The sequence below is a fragment of the Drosophila navojoa genome, chromosome 2 (genome assembly GCF_054131105.1).
Source record: "Drosophila navojoa isolate 15081-1374.11 chromosome 2, UAZ_NAV_1.0, whole genome shotgun sequence".
Taxonomy (NCBI): domain Eukaryota; kingdom Metazoa; phylum Arthropoda; class Insecta; order Diptera; family Drosophilidae; genus Drosophila; species Drosophila navojoa.
This window is the reverse complement of record NC_142890.1, coordinates 1,044,530-1,069,442: the sequence shown is the minus strand read 5'-3', so window position 1 is coordinate 1,069,442 and position 24,913 is coordinate 1,044,530. Positions and strand designations below refer to the sequence as shown.

The window sequence follows — 24,913 nt, the reverse complement described above, 5'->3', positions numbered from 1 at the left end:
AAAAAAAAGCGCAGCCTGGCGCGTCATAAATATTTTCTATTTCCACAATATTTACAGACATGCACAGACTACTGGCTCTTTGAAGGCATTACATATACATCTACATCTATATATATGTGCATGTATATGTATGTATATGTATGTTTCTGTATATGCACAAGTATTTAGCGCGAATTAGCAGAGGGCCCTAGTCGAGTTCCCTAGGCCCAGCGACGAGCTGCGAGCATTCGAAGCAAACGTGGCACTTGCATTACACAATTCACTCTGCATTATATGTGTGTGAAGTGTCATAATAAGCCACGTTAACACACACACACACACACACACATAGAGTGGCAGAGGAGTGTTTTTTAGAGCCGTGTCGTTTCGGTTCGGGCTTTCATAAGCGACTAACTAATTAAGATAAGTGTGCCTGATTTTCATATTAATTGCTCCGCAAAAGGCGAAACCCGTTGCGCTGCTCTTATCTCAAATGCGTGTGGAGCTCCAAGCAAATCGTCAAACGTTGCCTGGTGACCGATGTCTGTGTGTGTGTCGAGACTAGAAGGAATAGTTGTTGGCAGTAGTGCTAGGGGAGAGTGGGATGGGGTGGGTCGGGGGGTAGGGAAATGGGACTTGGCGCAAACATGAGCAACGTGCGGCGGACGTTGCTTACATGAGCATGTGTTTTTAAGCCTCGTTGGGTACAAAACAATTAATTTTATGCCACGCCCACACTAACACACACACACACACACACACACACACCCGTGCAGCCTCCTGTGAAATGTGTACCACAGCAACAACAACCGGAAACGGAAGCGCACAACTCTTTGCGCGAATTAATCACACAACAAGCAAAGCAACAACAACAACAACAACAGCAACAACAATGAGCGACAGGCAAAGGACACGGTCACGCATAAAACGGTTCGCCTGGACATTATATTACTTCACTTCACTCTAGTCCAACTCCACGAGTGCGAGCACGAGTTGACTTCACCTCCGCCTCGGGCTGACGTACAGCCCGTACAGCAGTTGCCTTTCCCGTTCCCCTTCGCCTTCCCGTTCCCGTTCCCGTTCCCGTTGCCTTCAACGGCAGCGGGTCACTCAGCGCTTGTGGAGCCTCCAACCCTCAGCACCGTCCCTCCGCCTCTACAGCTCATTAAAATGCGTGCTTACACCCTTCTGGCAGCGCCAGTTTCTAGAGCAACGGGCCCAACGGGCCTTGCGTGATGCCGTGCTGCTTTGCTGCCTCGCTGCTAAGGGCGTAATTATACCCGCTCACGGCATGTGAAGGGAGTATATTAGTCTTCTTTTACTTGTTTGTTAAATGTTCGTTTTGCTTCGGTCTGGAAAGTGAATGGAAATGCGGGAAACTTAAGATCTTAGAACAAAAATGTTACCAGAGCACCGTTTTACACTACACTACTCTTTCTCTCTCTCTGCCTCTCACTGTCTCTCTCTCTCTCTCTCTCTCTCTCTCACTATCTCTCTCTCTCTATCTATCTCTCTCTTTCTCTCTCAAACCAACATATTCCACCAACACTCATTCCATAAGCCTGAACGAGCAGCGTGCAGTCGGGTCGACCCCTCTGTTTGTTGCTATGTGGCAACGCTGGCAACATATCTTGGAGTACATACCTTCTATTTTTGGGGCATATTTGTCAATCATTTTGCGTTTTATTGTTTTTAAAATGCGAGCACGAGCACGAGGCCAGCGCCAGAGCCGGAGTCAGAGCCAGACCCAGAGCCAGAGCCAGCGTCGAGGCCGAGGACGGCGTGAGGCGAGCTGCGGCAAGTGAATTTAATGGGCCTCGTTTTATAATGCAAATGAAATAAACATGATTTTTATATGATTTCGGTGCATTGTCTGGCCGGACTCAGGACTCAGGACTGGGGAGGCGGGGACTGAGGGCTGTTGGCCGGACAGCAGCTGCGCCGGAGTCCTGCCTTCTTCTGACGTGCGCGTTGGCCGTGTCAGTTTTATGGGTCGTCAGGCATTTGCCGAATGCGACATCTGCAACGCCTTCGAGTGTAATTTAATTGAATAATTAACTTTTTTATAGTTGTTTGGCTGTGTGTGTGTGGGAGTGTGTGTGTGGGAGTGTGTGTGTGGGAGTGTGTGTGTCTGTCTCTGTCTCTCTCTCTCTGACTCTGTGTGTGTATAAATATGCAAAACGTGTCATTTTAATTTACGACCATGATGTTTATGTAACCGCGACGCGACGTCAGATAATAAACACGCGCAATATTAAGTATACGCCCGGTGACACTTAGTTGCGTCTGCTGCACAGCTGAGAGACAAAGCAAAAAAAAAAAACACGCGAGCGCCAACTTTTCGTATTACTTACACCAGCGCCACTATCTTTAGTTAATTGAAGTTATAGTCGACTGCTTAAAAAACTTGGTAATAGTTTTATTCATACACTTACCGGGGAGGGTGCACTACGAGTTTCGAGAGGGTGCTCTGGGGGTGGCTACAACAGCTGCACGGGCGAGCATGCCTCACCATGCATGCAGCATGATAATGCTGTAGAGGGATGTAGAGGGAACATACCTCTTCATTATGTCTTTGGTGTCAGAAATGGAAAAACACTCTTCTTATCTTAAGTTATCCAGCTTCATTAGATCTATATTATACCTATACCGAATGATTACATCTTTCTTGTCTTAAGTATCATACAAATCATGCTTACATTACAGTTCTCCATTCTAAAGTTCATATGGAACTCAGTTTATTTTCTTAATTTGGTTTTCTTTGGACATGCTTGACCAAGTATACCACATAACATTTTTCGGATTATTGCCAATAATTTCGCTCTTGGGTGTTACTATCTACACATCAATCCAGTTCATTCCCTTTTTCATTCGCTCTATCTCTTATTTTATTTTGATCAAGCTTCTCTTGTGTCCATCTACATTCAAAACGATGCCAATACCAACTTCACCAGTCATCACGGATAGCACTAATTAAACATATCACTAATAACATAGCACATCGTGTTTCCTATATGCCCCACATGGCAATCAATGTGCGGCGACTGCAATTTCTCGCTTTAAATGAATGCTCATATCAATTGACGGTTGCGTTGCATTCGAGTGCATGATGCTTATTGACTGTCGAATCGATGGTTAGCCATTTGTCATGCCCCAGCGGCCTCCATCAACTACCTGTAGAGCAGCTGAAATGAAAATGCATTGAAAAACTTGTCGATTACGAATCAGCAAAGGGGAGAGATATATGTAGTTTTATCTAAACTAACAAAATATAATTTAAATGAATATGTAATTATATTTAAAAGAGCTTATATTTCAGACTTAAGACTATAGTATATCATATCTGTTCAAGCAGGAATATGGAATATTCTGATATACCCACAGCCAATGGGCGTACTCGAATGAACTTACAACATTATTATAAGAGCCCTACACTGGGGAACATATACACTTATAGTCCTCTCTGCCTCCTCCCATCAACTTAACTCCACAAAACAAACAACCCTTTGTCTCCCATGAATCAATATACTCAATACGTTTATATATTTCGACTTTTGAGTAAGGGAAATAATAATAGCATACGTAAGTATGCTCGCCAGATTGATTAAATCAATAATTACTTTGCTCTTATAAGGCCCGCAAGACTCAAGTTCTATATGCTACGCGATCCATGCTATCCCATACTTCCTGGGCAAACAAATACCTGGAAAAGGGTGGCCTGACGAATGCACCTGTCTCTTCATGTTGCCTGTGTTCAGGCTGTCTGCCGTTTAGGCAGCTCACCTGTGTTTGCTTACTTATATATGCTGTACTTCCAGTAATTCCGGGCATTAATTTATAATGCTGTAACTGCGACCAGCATAGGCATCTATCCAGGATTCCATGTGCAATTCTAATGAGTTGGCTTTAAGGGCCACAGCTGGAATTCAGTTTGTTAAGGCTAAGCGTTTAAAGTCTGCGGCAGTCCAATCGATAAACTGCGACTACAAGTGACAATGATTAGAAAAACACGAGAAAGTTGACACGGTATGAAATGCTGTAATACGAGATACCCTGCAGTTATGTGTTATGATGTATTCAAATTTATATAAACATAAATTTATAGACCCACTTACTTACAGACACTTAGTCTTGTTATACGTCTCCATAATGTGAAATAGCCTGACCAAACTTGGGTTCTAGTTGTACTATCCTAATAAAAATTTCCAACATAAGTCTCCAATACTTAGAATATTATTATACTTATATGATAATGATATATACGTACAAAATTTGGTATTTCTAGCTCAAGTGCTGTTCAAGTAATGCTCATACAACCAACATAAGAGTTCAATATTTATAGATATAATGAAAATAAGAACAGTTACATTATAAAAACAAAGTGCTTATACTAATTGAGGTCCATAAAAATATTAATTTCAAAATTCAAGTCCCTAGCTTATATACTTCTCGAGATTGTTGAGTTTAAAGTAATAGATTAAAGGGCAGAAGACTAAACTTAGCTGTATTTGTCATTCAGTCTAAGTTTATATTAACTTTTTAAGTTTAGTCGACATCAATTTAAAATCTAATCAAGCTCATTTTGTACAGGGTACAGGGTATGAAAAGGATTCGCTGCAATTGGCAAAGTTTGGCACACCCCCTGACAATTGGCTCTAGATTGTTGCACTTGTTCTGGCTCTACTGTTTAAGCGAATGCTTAAGCTTTATTTAAGGCATTTTTTCGTACATTTTTACGGCTAAATTGTGGGAGTTCTCCCCTTTTTCTGCTCTTTTTTTTTTTTTGGGAATGCGAGCAATATCTATAAACGTAATTGGATATGTGGCTTGACTCTGGAGCTGGAGCTGCGGACTGCTGTAATAATACTCCACTGGAATATTGGCCATGCATTTTGAGGAGTCCCATGACAGGCCCCAGCCAGAGGCACACGTCCCGTTTGCCGTCTGTGGGAGATTGGCAACAATTGTATGTGTATGTGCGGAGCCACAAAATGGCAGCCATAAAAAGTTTTATGAAAATTTCTAAGCGCGGAACTCGACTGGCCATCAATTTGCCAATTACTCGACTCGATGTTGAGTGCATGTAATGTGGCCATAAGCAGGCGATCCTTGACTAACTCCAGAGGGGGGAATCTCTTAAGCTGTTTGCATTTATCTGGGCGAGTGCAAGTGCTATCTGGCACCTTGTCTTTGCCTTTAACTATTGTCCTTTGGCCCCTACTGATTGCCGCATCTAATTGCCGTAATATCGCCCACTCGGCCCACGCAGTTTTAGCAGGAGGTGGGCCGCAGTGGGCTGGGGCGGACGGGGCGGGGCCGCACACAACAGTTTGCTTGGCTTCAACTTTTGGTTACATGTCAAGCTGGTCAAATGGCTTCCGCTTCTTGGCCATGCAACAGCTGCAGCTGCAGCTACTGTTACTTCTAACTTTCAACAGTTCGCGCAAGTTTTGTATTTCTAAAAAGAGAGAAAGAAGGAAGGTAAAACAAGTTGAACTGTTCATATGGTGGATGTGACTGACTTGGAATTACCCTGATTAGAAATCACCCTGTCTAGAAATTACACTCAATCAATCAAATGCTTTACGATGCAGACGTGCAGACAAGCCCTTATGAAATTGCGTCTCCTGCTCAGACTCAGCCCTATGAAAACAGACTGATGAAACTCAGAATCTAGATGCACGATTTTAATGAAACTTTAAGGCCTTTCATATAACATGTAAAGGCATATGCCTACTATACTTTACTATATACGATTAAAGTTTTTTCTTCAACAATTCATTAGATATAAATAACTAGTAGTCCACATATATTGTGTATTCATTATGGGATTATATTTACCAAATTTGATTTCTCTAATTCAATTCTTATATAAACAACTTGAAGTAGCGATACTTACAGATTTAAGGATAATAGTTGTTGGTATCAAAAAACGCTAATTATCATATGCAAGATATAATGCTCAGTAATTTACATCTCAAGTTTCAGTTCTACAGCTTTTGTAGTTCTCGAGATCAACACGTTCATACAGCCGGAAATGCAAATTAACTTAATCAACTCCGTTCACACTGTCAATCGAATGTGTAGATATTTTTACTTTTTACGCCTTACACACTTCATCTCCCGCCTTTCTTTCATATAGTTGGTTAGATGTATATACCCATTTTCGCATCTGTTCCAGGGTATATTATATAAAAAGACTTGAAAATTAAATGCAAATTCGTGCATCTTTGTCAGTTCAGTTGCGAAAACTTCTTGTTGGCCCGAAAAACTTGGTTATCTTCAATTTTTATTACAATATTGGCGCTGATTAAAGCAGAAGACGAACCCAAGGCAGGAGACGAAGCATCGCGTCGCCCCAAAAGTTCGGCATGTGTTGGGGCCATTAACTTGGCTTAATATTTGCGCAATTCGTGAGCCACCTTCATTTTGGCCATTTTGCACTTAGCTGCAGTTGAAGCATAAAATTGATTTTTAATTGAAAATTGTTTGCATATTTTGTGGCCGAGAGCCCCCGTAGCGGGACAAAATTGAAAACTGCAGGGGCCGCGGGGGGCGGGAGGCAGGGGGCCGGTGGCCGTTGGCAGTGTACTGCCAGTAGCGTCGATGGCGGTCGCGCACTTTTCAATGAACCTTTAAAGTTGGTTTGCAACAACGTTGTCTAATTTTGTGGCCAAGTGCGGCGGCCATTAGGCCAGCAGCAGCGCAGGGCCATCAATCAATATGCAGGCATGCGGTCGTAGCTGCAGGTGCTGGTGCTGGTGCAGGTGCAGGTGCTGCAAATATCAAATCAAACCACACACAGAACAAACAAAAATGGCATGCAACAATAACGGCACATTCGAGCCACCATAAAATGCTGGCCAAAAACACAACAAAAAGAGAAGACCAAAGAAACCGTAGCGCAAATAGCCAGCGAAGCGGGCCAAGCCAATCCACGCACACACACACACACACTCACATGCATGTGTGTGTGTGTGTTGAACTAGGTCAGGCTTTAACGGTAGTCGTGTGAAATTCGCCGCACCAACGGGCAGCAGGCAAAGGGGCGGTCCCCACGTGTAACGGCACTCGCCCGAGGCGAGCCGCCACACGCTGTGGCGACAGAGAAGCATGCGCAGCTGGCAGCTGGCGCCCCTCTGGCGCAATTCGCCGCGGGCGCGCAAATTCGCCGCAGGCCCAGTCGTGCCCTTATCAGCCGCCCCTGCGCGCACAGTGGGCGGCTCGCAGTGTTTTGTTTCTTGTCTTTGTTTCTTCTGCAATTTCGCTTTTGAATATCAATTGCATTTTATTATGTGGCGGGCTTCGCTTTTACTGTTTGCCGTTTTCAGTTTTCGGTTTTCGGTTTTCAGTTTTCGGTTTTCAGTTTTGGGTTTTTCGGTTGTGCATCGCGTGTCCGCAGGCACCTCCACGCCCCCCACGAAAAAAAAAAGTTGTAGAGAAGCCAGCAGATGCCACAACAACAAGCCACGACAGCGACAACAGAAGTTTTCTTTGCCATTTGGCTTTGTCGAGCCGTGTCGTGCCCTGACATTTGCCAAAAAACAACAACAACAACAACAACAACAATAGCAGAGAGTGGAAAAAACAAAGCCACAGAAAAGCTCGTGCAGCGGTCGCCTGTGCCATGTCTCCTGTCTGCTGTCTCCTGTCTCCAGTCATAAACAGCGCCGTGTCCTGCCCCGTCGGCTCCGTCTCCTGCCTGCTCCTGCTGCTGCTGCTGCTGGGCCATGTGCATGTAATTATTTTTGCGAAAAATATTTCAATGCAAATATTGTAGAAACTCCAAGTTGCGGTGCTCCTACTGCTCCTGCTACTGCTCCCACTCCGGTTCCTCCTCCTCCTGCTCCCTGCATAGTTTATGCACTTTTGCTTTTCGTTTGACAGCAATATATGTATATATGTATGTATGTGTGACCGAGTTTTTGGCTTAAATGTGTAACTGGTAGGCCGCCATTGAAGTTGGCCATATTCTTTTCGGCTCGCAGCCGCAAATTAATCAAAATTTTAAATTGTATTTGCCAAATGCCGCAATAATAAAACAACAATTTTGTATGCAAATTGATGTTGGAACAGTCGCAGCAGCAACAACAGCAGCAACACCAACGGAAAATGAGCAAACTTAATGGCCAACAAATTCGAAGTGAATTTTCTCGGCTAAATATTTACTCAACAACTGGCTGAAAGCCTTAACACATTTAGCCAAAAACTCTTCAGCCAGAAGCCCACTCAACCCACGCACAATATGTATTTGCAATGGAGTGAGAGAAGCACACACACACACAATGGGAGAGGGGAGGGGCGAGAGAGAAATTCGCACTGCCTAACGATAATTACACTGCTTAACATAATTACACTTTCCTTTTTTTCTGTTCGAATGCGGCAGTTGCTTGTGACTCGCATAGTTTTAGCTAGGCTCTGAAATTTATTTTTAGCTTTCTCTGAATATAGAGTTTTGTGAATGTTGCTAAGGATTCAAGTCTCAATCAGTTTGGCCAGATACTGAATGCCCTTAAAGTTGACTACAATCGATCAGGTGTGACGATTTGATGTGACTTGCCCTGTATAGTAAAGTTGAAGTAATATGATTGAAGTATACCTTGAAATTGACTCGATTCATGGGTCCTTAGAAGAAGAATCTTCAAGACTTAACTTTAACTATTTCTAATTGATTTTTTGTATTACATTTTGATACATATCTACTTTGAGCTCTTTAAAGTTATCACCATCTGATGGTATTCCGCAACCTCAAAACATAAACTCAGAATATTATATTCTGATCTAGTTTAGCTGTGGTCTCGGTGAGGCCTTCATTTCCTCAGTCGAAGCATCGTCTCTTCCAGTTTTGTGGTACCACAAAATGTTACATAAAATCAGGTGTACGGCATACTTGCTCCATTTCTCAAGCAAAGCAGCTGTCAAAAGTAAGCTGCGCATTCAAAGAGCAACTTTTCCTGATCCCAAGTGAAGCACATGAGCATCATCAATACAATGCCTACCCCACAGCCCAGATAATCGAATTTCATAGAAATTCTTTCAGCCTTACACTTTTTAACAGTTGCCTGCAGAAAACTTGTTCGACAGTGTTATCAAACACACACACACACACACACAAACGCCCAAAACACATACTCGCACACACACACGCGCACACATATAGATACGCATATAAATAGCAAATGATCGTAATTACATACCCTCTCCATGTCAAGACAGCATACATATGCAGACAGGGTATTTGCTAGTCGAGCTACTCGAATTTCTTTGGCAATTTGAAGTCAAATGTGAGCCGAGAGCTGAGAAAAAGGCGCAAGGCAAATTCTCGCGCTCTTTGCAACTTTTGCGTTAACATTATTTTATTTAATTAGGCAAATGTATGCAAACCCACACACACACACATGTACACATCACACACACACTCACACACACCTTCACACACATACACACACACATAGTTAAAAGTAGCACAACACATGTTGTTGTAATTACAACGAAGTTTAATAAAGATGCCTCTGCCTGCGCCCGGGCCTTGGCCCCTCTACCTCTACCTCTGCCTCTGCCTTTGCCTGTGACTACAGTGCGTATAATTGTAAATATACTTTAAGCACAATGTGTGTGTGTATGTGCACGTGTGTGCGTGTGCGTAAAGGTAGCAATGTATTTTAATTGTTAGCCATAAAACTTTAAAGGCATTTTGAAAAATTAACTACCCAAATTGGGGCACAAGTGTGCTTTAGCATCAACCAAACTCTACCGAATTTCCCGTGAGCTAAACGAGTTTCGATACAATTTAGTATTATTAAAATTTATTCCAGAGCAAACTAGGCATGCAAATGACATACATAGCTGCTAATAACTTATCTATGTGCAACGAAAATCTTTCATATCAAATATATCTAATTAAAAGTGAGTCAATGAAATGTTGATAGTGCTGTAGAGTCCTATTCTCCTCACATACACCCACATATTAGAATATTTTAGATAGATAGATTTTGTGGTCTTCTAAATACCTTTAGATGAACCTTAATATAAATTACTAACAATAAAAAAGTATGTGAAAGAGAATGAATGATATGGAGAGTGATGGAAATATGAATATCAGATTTTAGATATCTATTGGTTGGGATTTACGAGTTTGCGGCGTTTGCTGCGAACGGACAGACAGGAGGACGGGCAGATGAACCATCAGACAAACGCCAGGACGGAAGGATTCACCCAGCTAGTCGTCCTAATACAGAAAGTACTTATATACCGATTCTCAATATTCATTGAGTGATAATTACAATTATACGTAATCATAGGATACATAGTATAATAATATAGCAATGCTCGATTATCAGATTTCATATCATTAAATTAAAATTCTTAAAACTCAACAAAATTCTCGGTTTGCTTTTGATAATACTTTTTCTTTATTAATATTTTTTATTGAATTTGTGTTTTATACATTTTTTTGTTTCTTTTCTTGTTTTCTTTTTTTGCATTATTTATAATATATATTTATTTATATATATATATATATATATTTAATTCTCCCGCATATCCTTCTCCATGATACAGTTCACCCACAAATACATTATGTTTTCTTTTGCTTGTAAATATGATATACAATAAAAATGTCTATACAATTAAGGATACAAAAGTTGGTTAAATGTAAGGCTTAAACTAAAGTTATGTCTTCCAGTAATTAAGAATAGCAAGAGTTTCCTTCTCCTTTTTTGTTTCTAGTCAGCTTGAAGTACAAATCATAGTAGGCGTAATTAATATAGGCGTATTTATAGAGTACAATCTTAAATCGTACGATTTGAAATCACTTGAACTTGGGCTTAGGCAAAGCAAAAAGCAGACACAATAAACTCAAAGAAAAAACCAAAAAATCCAAAATTATCGTCAAATGTACAAAATTGCTAAGCGGTTTATCTGTCTGTGTGTTTAAGTGTCTTTCGCTAAATATATCAAAGGCAATGTAGAAATTGATTTGCTCAGTTTTGTAAAAGGCCAAATAATATGCATTTGATATCTCAATACACGAGTCAAACTTTACTTTCCAGAAGGCTCTTGACTGTCTCTAATCATAACTCAAACTGGCTAAGATATAACTCTTACAGTTCTTGAGATAATTTCGAATCAATATAATTTCAATTTTTGAATATGTATTCCTTGCTCTTAAAGATCATTTTGATAGCTGAAAGAACTACCTAGACTATTTTCAAATTGTTCAAATTGCTTATATATCAAAAATATCTCAACTGCTGAATGATAATTGAAGGGAGTATGGAGGGGAAACAGATGTTATGGACTACAGTTGATTAGTAAATTCAATAGATGATATTTCAGTGATATTAAAAGTGTTTTCGAAAAGGTAAAAACGGATTTATAGGTGAGGAGCAGTAGGTTCAGTTATCAAAGCGATCTTCTGGCAAAATAAATTGATATTCGGATACAGAGTCTTTAGCTCTTTTAACTCAAAATGCTCTTATATCATAGGCCTTACTCAGTCAAGGATCTGCTGGAAAGTATTATCTGCTGCTTGAATATGATATTTCATTAATTTTGTTGGCCTGTGTAATAAATATTATTATTCCTTGCCTTCAGGCATAATTATAGCAATTTTTGCCTCAATCATCGATTTGAGCATTACACATATTCTCTCTCTCGTTCGCTTATCGCGCTCTCCTTCTACCAGAATGCACTTGTATAATCAGCATTACGCACATCCTGCTCCCTCTATATATATATATATTATATAGGTATAAATTTGTGTTTCATAAATATGTTTATCGTTTCTTTTTGATTAGCTAAATGGAAATAACTTTTAAGTTTGCGTGTGTCTGAATGAGTGAGTAAGTGTGTGTGAGTATCTGTGTGTGTGTGTGTATATATACATCAAAATATTTGCATATTGGCATCTATGTCTTGTATAATTGTCAAAAAGGAAATCGAAAAGAAAATTTAGCTACCTCCGCTATTGCTTGCACTTGAACTGAAAAGTCAATCGAAAAATACTTTAGCACTCGCGACTGACCGCTGCTGCGCGCCCCTCCGATCTTACTTTGAGCTACCTCTCTCTCTCACTCTCTTTCTCTCTCTTGTATCACTTTACCCGGGCGCTGTTCAGTGGCCAGTTGTCTAAGCAAAAGAGCCGCGCAAAGCCTTAATCTATATATATTTTTTATACAATGTCTCATTGTTGTTTTCTTGTTTTTCTCGCAATATGCTTGAGTTGGTTTTGGATATTGTTAAACGCGCTCCACGCCCTTGTTTCGTGAAGGTCGCTTGGCTTCCATCTAGCGCTTCCTTTGTTAACGTACTCGCGATGTGGGTCTGCAAAGAATTTTGACGTTAGTAAAGTTCGCTGGGAATTTATATTTATATTTATAGAGTTGAGGCCTTTGTATAACGAGATTAGCGCAGAGACTTGATGTGAATTTTAGCTATTCTCCTTACTCTCCTTTTATTCCATTCGTATAACCCTCGAAAGTAATAATGGTCCAGTTCTGTAAACCCATTTCAAACCAGACTGTACTAACTGCTGACCCATTTCGGTTGCTTTATCAATCTCAGCTTAGACTTATCTGAGCCGCACATCTAATCGGAATATTTTTATTTGGTATCAGTAAAATCAATTTTTATTGGTATCATGTTGATCTTGGAAGAGATCTTGGAAGCTCTGTCAAGTTAGTTGATCTAGACTTTAGATGATATTTGGCTAAGACAGTTTATGATTTTCGATGCGTAATATTGACTTGAATGAAGATCATTTCACATCAGGATCTCAAATGAGCTCAGAAGAAGATTTGGCCTACTATCCATGTGATCTAACATCTATCGAATATGGCTAGAATTCCTCCTCTAGCACCTCGAACTATCAAGTATGAGTAAAATTACAATCAAATCCCATGTGGTCCTCAATGATTCATCGATGATCTCTCGGCTTCACCTCTGTCTCTGTCTCTCTCTCTCTCTCTCTCGTTAACTCAACTTCACTCCTGCTCACCTGGACGTTGCTGCAGCTACTTGACGCTTGGGTGTACTGGGCGTGGTCGCCGCTGGGGCGACGCCGCCGCGTGTCGTGGGTGTGCGCGCTCGTCCAGCCGTGGGCGCTGCTGAGGAAGTGGGCGTGGTGGCCAGGCTGTACCGCTTCGGCTGCACAATGCGGCTGGGAGATCGGGTGTTGCACTTGCCGCTGCTGGCCGCGTCGTGCACGGCGCTGACTCTGCAGATTTGTGGGGAGATAACATTAGCTGGCGAATTTCGTTTAGTCTGGCCGACAGCCGCAGCCGCAGGCGAGGCGGCGCTGGGCCTCGGACTTCTGTGGTCGCGGCGTGGTGTGGTTTACGGAAACAAAACACAAACATAAATCATGCCAAACGATAAATGTTCCAAATGAAAAGAAGAAGAAATCAAATTTAGCTCAAGGATTCCAAAAATCATAATTTCGAAAAACGAATTCCGTTTGTCTGCCCCACGCGAACTCACCTGCCCGCCGGATAGCTGACCGGCCGTGGGATGCGCGACTTCTGCGCCGAGTTGGAGTTGGCTGAGGTCGTCGAGGTAGGCGTGGATCCTCCGCTCTTGGTGGCCTGCTCGTTGGCCAGCTCCTTGAGCATGCTCGAGTCCTTGCTCATGAGCTCCCACTGGATCTGCAGGCGCTTGAAGCGGTTGCTCTCGATCTTGCGCTGCTCCTGCACGTCCAGCGTCTCGCGCCGCTGCAGCGCAGCTATGGAAATGTTGGGCGAATTCGGTGGCGTCGTAAAGCGCTTGGCCTGCCCTTGCTGCCCCTGCTGGTGCTGCTGCAACTCGGCCTCGCAGTTGGCGCCGTCGTTGAAGGAGACCTTCTTCTGCTGGCTGAGCACGCGGCTCACCTCCTTCTTGAGGGCCGCCGCGTCGTACTGCACCTGGCCACCGGAAGACTCTAGAATCGCCGCAATCTCCGCGTAATACTTCAGCTCCGAGCGAGGCAGCGAGGCCAGGAAGCTCTCCGCTCGAGCCCGTGCGTCCAGATCCTTGCGCGATAGCCGCTGCTTGGCGGGCTGCGTTGGGTTCCCTGCCGACTGCTGCTGCTGCTCCTCCTCCTCAAAGACCTCGGCCAGCTCGTCTGTGGAGCCGAGGGCGTAGTTGTGCGGCGGCTCCTGCAAGCTGCGCCGCTTCTCCAGCTTCGACAGCTGCTGCGTCTGCTTGGCCTCGATCATGGAATTGCGCTTGGTGCGCATTTGCGCCGAGTTCGCCTTGCGCAGGATGCTGCGCGGCATCGGCTGCGGCCGGCTGGCAGGACTCGTCTCCGCGCCCGAGTCCATGCGCTGCTGCTCGTACTGGTAGACATACATCTGCTTCATGGGATCCGCATCGGCCTCCGAGTCGGTGAGCAGCGTCGAGGAGCCGCGATACCCGGAGCTGGGCGGCTGACTAGAGCCCGAGCTGGAGGCCTCGTCCAGCTGCGTCTGCTGCAGGGTCTTGGCGCAGTCGCAGATGCTCGGCCGGCTGCGGCGGATCGGCGGCGACATGCAGAACAGTGGGCGCTGCGAGAGCTCCGCCTCCAGCTGGCTCGTGATCTGGCGCACCTCGGGAATGTGTTGCAGCCGCTGCCGGTACTCGGCGGGCAGCAGCGTCACCAGCGACTGCCAGTCGGCGATGTGCTTGAGGTCGAGCGTCTTGAACAGCTCGTTCTGGTTCTCTCTGCCGCTCTGGCTGCTGCGCTGCTTCCGGCCCAGCGAGCCCGTCGAGCTGCCACCTGCGCCGGCACCGGAGCCGGAGCCGGCGCCGGCGCTGTCCAGCGTCATCTTGTAGTTGAAGGGCGAGAAGATGACGTCGGTGCTGCTGCTGCTGGTCTTGACGAAGCCCAGGTCGGGCAGCGCGTAGTTCGGGTAGATCACGTAGATGGGCGCCTCGCACTGCTCGCCCAGGTTGTGCAGCTTGGCGAGGAACGAGGGCGGCACGCACCGGTACCGCTCGCTCAGGCTGCTGTGCGTCGTGCTGAGGGAGCCGCAGGAGGTCTGCATCGAGCGCGTGATCATCTCCGAGCTGGAGGCGCACGACAACGGCCGATTGCTCGAGCCGCGCCTCGGCTTGCCGCCCGCCTGCACGGGCACCTCGGTCAGCTGCTCCGAGTTGCTCGCCTCCGACGACTGCTGGCTGCACTGCGTCTGCGCCTGCGTCCTGCTCTGCGCCTGGGTCTGGGTCTGTGAGTGGGCCGCCAGCTGATAGAGCTGCGGATTGCGCAGGGGCATGCTGCGGCGGCGGTGCGCCGGCGAATTGGTGGCCGTCAGGGAGCCCGTCGAGCTGGAGCTGGCGCCGTCGTCATAGAACACGGCATCGCAGCGCGAGCGCAGCTGTCGCTTGGGCGTGGACGCCGCATCGCCATCGCCATCGCCATCGGCGTCGGCATCCTCGTAGTTGTCCTCCTCGTCGTGGCGACTCACGGCCGAGCCCTTGCCCGAGTCGTGCATGCTCTTCTTGCGCAGACGCTTCTCCAGGGAGCCGCTGCTGCAGCTGGAGGCGGCGGCGTCGCTCGACGGCCAGCAGCCCGAGGAGACGTCCATGCAGGTGAGCGCGCAGGCCTGGTTCTCCTCCTGGGCGCAGCTGTTGCTGTTGCTGCTGCTGCTGTTGTGGCTCTTCTGCTTGATGAACAGCTTGACTAGATTGAAGGCGGCCGGGTTCGAGTTGCCCGACGAGGCGGAGCCCGAGCCCGAGCCCGAGCCAGAGCCAGAGATGTGGCCATGGGAAGCATTCGAGCAAAAGTTCTGACTGCCCTGCGTGGAGGACAGCGCGCAGCTGCAGCGATGCTTGTGGCGATGCTGATGCGAATGATGATGATGATGATGCTGGTGCTGGTGCTGGTGCTGGAGCTGCTGCTGAGGCGTGGGCGTGGGCGTGCCATCCTTGTGCTGCTCGTTCGCCTCCTGCAGCCGCTCCGAGACGGACGCACTGATGGAGATCGGCATCTGGCACATGGGCAGCAGGTTCCTGGAGCGCGTCGAGCACGATTCCATGGTCGAGGTGCTTATCGCCTGCGAGACGTTCAGCGGACCCGAATGATCCGACTCCAGCTTGTCCTCCTCCTCCTCCTCCCGCTGCTGCTGATCCTCGCTCAGCATCTGCTCGCTGGACAGATTTGGCAGACTGTTGCTCTTGCGCACGCTGCACTGCGGCAAATGCCGTGTGAGTATGATGGTTTCTCCTGTTCCGCCTCCCCCTCCTCCTCCTCCGCCATTGTTGTTGTTGCCCGAGGGATACCTGCGCGCGGGCGAGACAAGAAGAAGCGAGCGTCTTTACACAGCGCAGACACAGCAACAATTTCACATTATAATTTTGTTTTGTTTTTGTTTTTGTTGGAAAGTTTACGAAAATTGGTTTTTGACTCGAGCAAAGGCGGTTCTACTACCTGCGCCTGGTTTCCCTCTCTCTCTCTATCCCTATTCAGTTTTTCCTAATCTACTTTCCCTCACTCGTCTCTCTCTTTCTCTATCTCTTTGAAAACATTTGTCTCACTCGAGCTCTGCTTATTTTTGCATGCCTCTCGCAGTCGTGCCTCAATTTACTGGACGTGCATATGAAACCTAATTGAAATCAATTGAAATGACCTCTCAGCACGGCCTGCATTCGCAGCAGAGTCGGAACAAGGGGACAGCGCAAAGTGGGTTTACTCAAACATCCGCCATGCGTTGCTCGACAGTCAAAAACCAATCTGTAAGTGCGAGTGTGTGTGTGTGTGTGTGAGTGTGTGTGCACATACAGTGATCCCTCTGTGAACGTACAGCTCGATTATCGCACTAGTCTAACAGACTCAACTTGATGTAACATATTTCCAGTACAAATAGTCGAATATTCCCATTTTACTTAGCGGAAATTATATTCAAGGAAATTCCAGAAATCAACCCTATGTGAAACCCTCTGCCCACATTTATTTTCCACGCCCTTGCATAGGGTTAATCTATGGAATTTCTTTAATAATTTTCGTAAATATAATGGAAATTTTTGACTATTGGTTTACCACTTCCACTTGAGCTGATGGCCCATCTAGCAAATCGAAAATAGGTTAACCGATTTTGGTGGCAATAAAATAGATAACGATTCCTGAAGACTTTATGAACCTGAACTTCAATCTGACATAGACTGATTCCAACAGATTTTAAAGATCCTCTAGACTATATTTGATATATTTGAAATCCTCCAACATAAACACAAATTCTACTTTCAAGACATTCTCTGAGGAGTTGAGCAAGAATCGACTAGGGAATGTAGGAGCGATTAGTGAACTTGATGGATTTTATATCAACGACAAAGGGCCCTCACCGCCACCCTTTATTCCCTCTATTTTAACAATCTGACAAGTTTACGAATTCCTCAAACTGATCCAAGTGCCTAACCACTTCGCTAGCAACAGAATTCCGAGTGTTCGTTCACAGCAGGTTTCACTGTGCGTGCAGAGTGTTGCTGTGCTCTGTATGCTTGCGTTGCCTCACCGCTGTAGCTGAGCTTTGGTCGGCGTCTTTGGTGACTTGCAGGGCAGCTGAAAGGACTGGGCCGAGCGTGACATGGATACCTCCAGGGCCTTGTTGCGCTTCACAATGTCATCCAGATTGCTGTGCAGATTGATGCAGTTCTGTTTGTTTCTGGCGGCGATGTCGCAGGGTTCCGCTGTAAACAGAGAGAGAGAGAACGAAATGAACATTGAGTAACACCAGCGAGGGGGCGAGGGCCTACCATAGAAACTGTCGTCCGAGTAGAGGACGCTGCCCTCGAAGGCGATGGTGTAGTTGTCCTTGTTGCAGGTGAAGATGATGTCGCCCTCGTCCGGGTAGGCGTCCATGTCCAGCGAGTCCACCGATATGTGCGACTCTTTGACGGGCGAGAAGAGCAGCTCCGACTTGCAGAATGAATTGTCAATTAGCTCGTTCGTGGATGTGGTCGAGGTCTGCGACATGTTGTGTGCCATGTGCTGCATGTTGCTCATCATATTGCTGTGTTGCAGCTGCAGCTGCAATTGTTGCTGCTGCTGCTGTTGTTGCTGCTGCTGCTGCTGTTGCTGCTGCTGCTGTTGCTGCTGCTGCTGCTGCTGGTAGAGCAGCGACTGCTGCAGGCGACTGTTGGCGCCGCCCAAGCTCTTGCAGTAGGCGGGCAGCTGGGTGAGCAGCGAGTGTATGTCCTCCGCCCGAAAGCTCTCCATGTCCACCTCGGCCAGGTTGGCGTCCAGGTTCTTGAGATCCTCGTAGTAGATGAAGTCGCCCATCGCGTTGTACGAGGCCGACAGCGAGCTGAGCACGCTGCGCTGCATGCCGCCGCAGCCATCCCGATAGCCGTAGTCGAGGAACCACTGATAATCGGAATTGTCGTGAGTAAAGTCTTGCGACGAGGCCAGCGAACAGTTGAGATTGTTGCCACCACCACCGACACCACCACCACCACCGTTACCACCACCACAAAGCATACCACCTACCCCCAGTTGCTGCTGCTGCTGCTGCTGCAGTTGCTGTTGCTGCTGCTGCTGCTGTGATCCCGGCGTAGTCGCATTGCTGTTGTAATCCGACTCGGGCGTGAGCACAGCCGCCACGTTTGTGGCTGCCATGGCGCTGCTCCTCACTGAGATGTTGTTGTTGTCGGGCTCGGCGATGTTGTCGAGCAGGAAGAGGCTGTCGCTGCTGTTGCTGCTGATGTGGTTCACCTGCTCGTTCAGTATGATGCTGCGCAGCGCGCTGTTGTAGCGATCCAAGTTGCTCAGGACGATGGCCACATTCTGCTTGAGGCTCTCCTCGCTCAGTTCCTCATCGCACTGCTGCTGCTGCTGCTGCTGCTGGCAGTGCTGCAGGTGCTGCTGCTGCAGCAGGCGGTCGTTCAGCTGCTGCTGCTTGTATCGCTGCCTGCCGGCCGTCGCATGGGCTAGCGTGAACAGCGAGTTGTTCGGGCTGTTCAGGGGGATGCGGTAGTGCTGCGGGGACTGCGGGGCCGAGCCTGGGCCGCTGGCGTTGGCCAAACTAGTATTGAATGCAGCCGTGTTGCCGTTGTATTGCTTACCCCCGACTCTCGACGATTGTTGCTGCTGCTGCTGCTGTTGCTGTTGCTGCTGCTGTTGCTGGGCTAAGCGTGAATTCAAATTGATTTGCGTTTGATTTGTATTAGTTTTGGCATATGGTTTGTGAGTTGTGGGTGAACTTTGTGGCGAGGTGAATGGGTGTTCGATATGGCGCTTGATGTTGCTGATATTGCTGATGTCGTTCGCTGTTGAGATGTCTGTCATACCACGTCGCAAATGTGTACCTGCAAGAGAGCGAATCGAATAGAGATCATATATCATAGGACCAAAAATGAGTTATAGTAAAAGGAATCTGATGATATATCTATATCTATATCTATATCGATATCTATATCTATATCTATATCTAGATCTAGAGGCGAAGCGATTCATATCTAAGCAGAGCGATACAGATCGAAGCGAGAGCGAGAGCGAAGCGGAGCGAGAGCGAGAGCGAGATCTAAGTCGATATCTATTCGAAGCAGATCGAGAGCGAAGCGAGATCTATAGCTAGATCGAGAGCGAGAGCGAGAGCTAGAGCATAGCTATAGCTATAGTCGATAGCTAGAGAACATATCATATCTATATCGAGAGCTCGATAGAGCTATTCGATATCTATATCTATATCTATATCTATATCTATATCTATATCTATATCTATATCTATATCTATATCTATATCTATATCTATATCTATATCTATATCTATATCTATGTCTATATCTATATCTATATCTATATCTATACCTACATCTATATCTAAATCTATATCTAAAATTACTCCAATTGAATGTTATCGATAACTTAAGTTATCGAAATGCCTCACTCTATCATTTCCAATTGATTTTATAGTTTATAGTCTATGGAACATTTATAGCTTCTAGTTAATGCGCATTAGCATGCCACACGCCCATTCCACCAGCACCCTCCCCCAATTAGCTTATTGGGGCATAACGATTGGGGCAGCTAATGGAAATCATGTTTTATGACTCAGCAGCGACGACAAGCGCTATGACCCGGGCCGAAGAAACTCCAATTTGACTCCGCTCTGCTCTCAATTAAATGTGGAGCCAGTGCTGTGGCATTCAGAGCGTTGCACATGCAACTGCAGAGGTGAAGTCAATTAGAGCAGGGCAGGTGCAAGAAGAAGAAGAAGACTTGCGTGACACGAGGTGATTTCTATTTCGTGAAGTCAGCGACAACTCAAACGAAAATTCAATAAAGATAAATAGAGCAACTGCATTATTACATGACTTATGTAAGATCTATGACATATCTCGTGCGCTAAACACATTTGATTGCCTAGGCAGATAAGACAATTGAACTAGCCGCCATTTTGTAAGAAATATGTAAACAAAAGTTGAGCTAATTAAGATTTCCCCGACTGAAAGATACGTAAGCATCCATTTAGACTTATTGTCTATGCATACTGAGAGAGACATACATATACCCAAGTGTACACCCACATGGATAAGCACACGCTTCACTTACAGCTCACTTTAAGCGTTGACTGTGACTTGATCTGCCTACAGCTACCCATAAGGGGTAAATAGCTCAATTGAACTCAGCTTCTAGTTGTACAATCGTTATGAAATTTTTATAGCACCATGCTGAATACTAAGTATGTGGATATATATGAGAATACTTAACATATTTCTTCTCTTCCCTAAATATACCTATAAATAATCATAATAATAGCAAATAAGATAGCTCTACTCGGTCAACTAACCGTGTACATGCTCTACTTAAGCATGCCCGACTAGCAAATACCCTGATCATAGCTAGATCTATTCAGCTCAACAAGAATATTAATGTATAGTACTTAAAGAATCTTTAATGCTTCGCTCTGTATATTACATGCAATTCCTTAACAAGTTCTACATTTTATTTACAATTGAGCTCTTATATCATATTGTAAACAACATAATTGCAAGTACAGTCGACTGCAGTTTGTGGTTCGAGATTAATTAACTGAGAAGGAATTCACTTAAAGTCCACTTTTACGTTATTAATGCCAATTCTGTTTCAATTGAGGAAAGTCTCAAGAGACTCCGCGGCGCTCGTTGAGTAAAGTCAATTTGAGCAAGAAATAATAATATTGGCCGAGCTCTTTGGCTGAGCAAATTGTTTGCAGAGGCCCCGAGGAACGAGTTCAAAGGCGAGCAAACAGAATTAAATTGGAATTGACTTAAAGACAAAGACAAAGATAAAGATTAAGACAAAGACTTAGGGCTAAGACTGCGCACCTTGAGCCACATTTGGGCCAATACGATTGTTGTTGTTGTTGTTGATGATGTTGTTTAGATTGTAGAATTTGTCCTGCTCATTGTTGTTGTTGTTGTTATTGTTGTTGCAATTGGCAACATATTGTTGCTGCTGCTGCCTCTGCTGCATCAAATATTGCTGATTGCAGGTGAGTCCGGCTGTTGTTGTTGTTGTTGTTGCTTTGCATATGTTGACGCCCTGGTCGCGCAGCTGCTGCTGCAATCGACGACGCTGCAACAATTGCTGTTGCAGCAATTGCAATTGTTGCTGTTGCATGCATTGATAGTAACGCAGCTGCTGCAGTTGCTGTGGCGTCAGTCCATTGTTGTTGTAATATTGCTGCTGTTGCTGCTTTTGCTGCTGTTGCTGCGGTGCATAGTAGTTCTCCTTGGAGGAGCTGTTGCTGTCACAGCCGCTGCTGGTGCTGCTGCTGTTGCTTGCGCTAGCCACATGTTGCCAGCACTGCGTGTTGCCATTGGCATCAGCAGTTGAGTTGTTGTTGTTGTTGCTGCAGCTGCTGTTGTTGTTGTTGCTGCTGTTGCGCGGGCATTCAATGCCGGCGCTGGCACACGACGTGCAGCGTTGACGCCGTTGCATTTTGGAAATGTCTACGAATCTCATAATGAAGGCAAGCAAAAGCAACAACATCGAGTTGCAAAGGCGCTACTCAAATGTTGCTGCAGCAAATGTTGCCAGCTGCTGTTGCTATCGTTGTAGTCAAGTTGCTATGCAAATGTTGCCAGCTGATGTTGCTATCGTTGTAGTCAAGTTGCTGTGCAAATGTTGCTGCAGCAAATGCTGACAGCGTTAGATGTTGCCGTGGCAAATGTTGCTAACTGTTGCTAGTCCCGTTTTGCAACTTCTCAGCAAATGTTTCCAGCTTTGTTCTGTTCTCAGCAAATGTTGCGCTGTTGGTGTTGCCGGCAAATGAGACTCGTGCTGCTACGACAAATGTTGCCTTCGTTTGTTGCTGCTGTTTTTGTAGTTTCTAAAATGTTGCTAGCTGCTCTGCTGCTGCTGTTGTTGCTCGCAGCTTTTGTTGCTGCCCGCGTTGATTTTATTTTTGGTTTATTGGACTGTTGTTGGCGTTACGTCGGACCAACGCAGTCTCAGGGACAAAAGACCCAATCGATGTGGCTGCTACTTCACTTCACTTGTTGCCAACTTGCTTGGCTCTGTTCTTATTTATAGTCATAGGCACTCGCTCCCCTTCTCCCTTGCTGCTCCTGAAGGGCTCGGGGCTCATTCCATTGATCGGATTCACACTTTAGCTTTATAGAATTTGTTTTTGTTTTTAGTTTTTCTTTTTTTTTTTTGTGTCTTTTGACTCTGCTCTTCACACTGCACTTTTTGATTTCGATTTTGATTTCTTGGTACTTTTTTCTATTTTTAAATCATTTTGTTTTGCCTCCAATGCGTAAGTTTCTCTGCACCAACTACACTCACATGTATGTGTGTGTGTGTGAGTGTGTGTTTTTGGTGTGTGTACAGTCACACAGTTGTCTATATACATAGATATTTATTTATATTTTGTTTTCATTCTGGCTGCGCGTATAGAAATGATATTTATGAGTTTTCTGCCAGCAGCGGCAAATTATGAATTCTGTTTTCTAGTATACAATTTCGACTGAGAATGGGGCACTACGGGTGCCTCTGCCTGTTCGTGGAGTTTTAGCCAAAACGAAACTTGCATCGAGGCCAACTGCCAACTGAGAGTCCTTGCTTTTGGCCATTTAGCCCACTTTGCCAACTCGCTAAACGGAAATGAAATTCGACTTCACTCGACGTTCACTGCAACGAAATCTATTTGAAATCCGACAGCCGCAGGGGCATACGGCTATACACAAACATCACGGACACTTGGACTATTTCAGCGACTCACACATACAACACACATATGCATATCGTATCGCGAATATCAACCGAATCGTGTGCCAAGAAACCAGGTGTTTTGACATTTTTGTTGACTGACATAAGCAAGAGATATTATATGCATATATCCACAGACATATTATGTGCATGCAGATAAGTTAATGTTGAGGGAAGAGACACGTCCAGGGACACGCCCTGTTGGCCACAAAGGAACATTGCAGACAACAACGCAAAAAACTTAACTCGTAAAAATCCCATTTCAAATGCAGCAGAAGCAAACCCAAAAGAAAGAAAAACCCAACTACAACAAGGAAAAACATATCGAATATTGAGGAAAACTCTCTCTAACTCTCTATCCATCTCTTTCACTCCTCTAACAAGGACTCTACTCATTATACGCGAAGCAGCAGCGGCAGCAGCACCCGCCGCAGCAGCAGCTACCGAGGCAACAGTAAAATGGCTGCCAAAGCTATATAAGCGCTGCACAGTGGGCCTCATAGCTGAATTGATGCTGCAATTACTATGCGAGACTTGAATTTAGAATTTATATAGAATATAAAAAAAATTTTGGTTTTTATTCAGCCCAGACACAAAGCTGAGAAATCTCCCATCGAATGCATATTCGGATTGATATGAAATTTACATTTGAAAATTTAAATTTAAAGTTTTCAGACTAGACTATTGTAAGCTATATCCAGAGGGAACCTACAAAAACTAACCTACCAAATAATATATACTCCAGTTAATAAAATTCTTATAATAGACACTGGGTATGATAGATCTACCTAATAAGAGATAGTTGTTCTAGCTGGAATTCAAAATCAAGTATATTAGATAGACTTGATAAAAAGTAGCTCTGATTACTATCAACCATAGTAGAAAAGAGATGGGTATAGCTCATATCTAAGCTACAATAAATAGTTGCTCTAGATAACTATGATACATATATAAGATAAAGAGTTTAGTTTTGCTATTGATAGTAGTGCTGTGGCCAGAATTGGGAAATTCTTTTTGTAGATAGCTATGTTAGCTAGTTATAGTAGACTTTTATGCTAGCTAGCTAGCTAAAGAAATAGATATGCTATATTATAATTATAGCAGAAAACTATGATAGTTGCTGTGATTATTTATATATTTATATATTATATATCTATTCTGATTATATATCTATTCTGATTATATATCTAGTCTGATTATATATCAACTCTGATTATATATCTATCATAATCTACGACAGATAGAATGTGTATCTTATGATATTGATAGACAGCTACAATAGCCAGTTCCCATAGATTAGTTAGCAATTTGAAAAGTGCACCAAGTGCAGCTGAAGATAATAGAATATATATATAAACGATGTCTCGTCTTAGCAAAATTCCTCTAAATTTCAACTAAAAACCAAATTTTCTGTAATTTCTGTAATTGCCCCACTGTGCCCACTATACACACAAGGGCTGCCAGCAGAAGTTTAGATTAACTGGCAGGCAGCCAAAACGAGCAGCAACGAGGAAGCACTGCGGGCTGCTCTGCTCGGCTGGCCTGGCCTGGCCTGGCCTGGGCTGGCTGAGGGCGCTCGCTGCTGATTGTCCAGAGGAAGGAAAGCAAGTTAAAAACGTTTTAGCACACGCAATCGATAAATACATTTGCCATTTGCCACAAATCGCTTTGCCTCTGCCTCTGCCTCCGCCTGCCCCTCCCCCCTACCCACTCCTATGACAATCACAAACAAGAGGACTTAGCCATGGCCTCAACCAGCTGTAAATAGATCTGGGAGGCAATTAAAGTCGT

At 44.8% G+C, this 24,913-nt stretch overlaps 1 protein-coding gene across 5 annotated transcripts in view; it reads right to left on the bottom strand.

Annotated features, from left to right (window-relative positions):
- Positions 1-10,367: 10,367 nt before the first annotated feature.
- LOC108659285 (uncharacterized) overlaps positions 10,368-24,913 on the bottom strand; it is a 29,619-nt gene continuing 15,073 nt past the window's right edge. The window contains exons 1-7 of one of the 5 annotated variants that reach the window (XM_018112136.3): positions 21,235-22,031; positions 18,416-19,233; positions 17,683-18,292; positions 17,442-17,616; positions 13,459-16,245; positions 12,977-13,291; positions 10,368-12,303 (exon numbers count right to left, since the gene is read on the bottom strand). In XM_018112136.3, the coding sequence (XP_017967625.1) occupies positions 12,282-12,303; positions 12,977-13,291; positions 13,459-16,245; positions 17,442-17,616; positions 17,683-18,292; positions 18,416-19,233; positions 21,235-21,901 (5,394 nt within the window). In that variant the 5' untranslated portion in view covers positions 21,902-22,031 and the 3' untranslated portion in view covers positions 10,368-12,281. Of the gene's footprint in view, positions 12,304-12,976; positions 13,292-13,458; positions 16,246-17,441; positions 17,617-17,682; positions 19,234-21,234; positions 22,032-24,913 lie in introns of those variants that run through there. The other 4 variants (XM_018112132.3, XM_018112135.3, XM_018112133.3 and 1 more) reach the window with 4 other exon arrangements.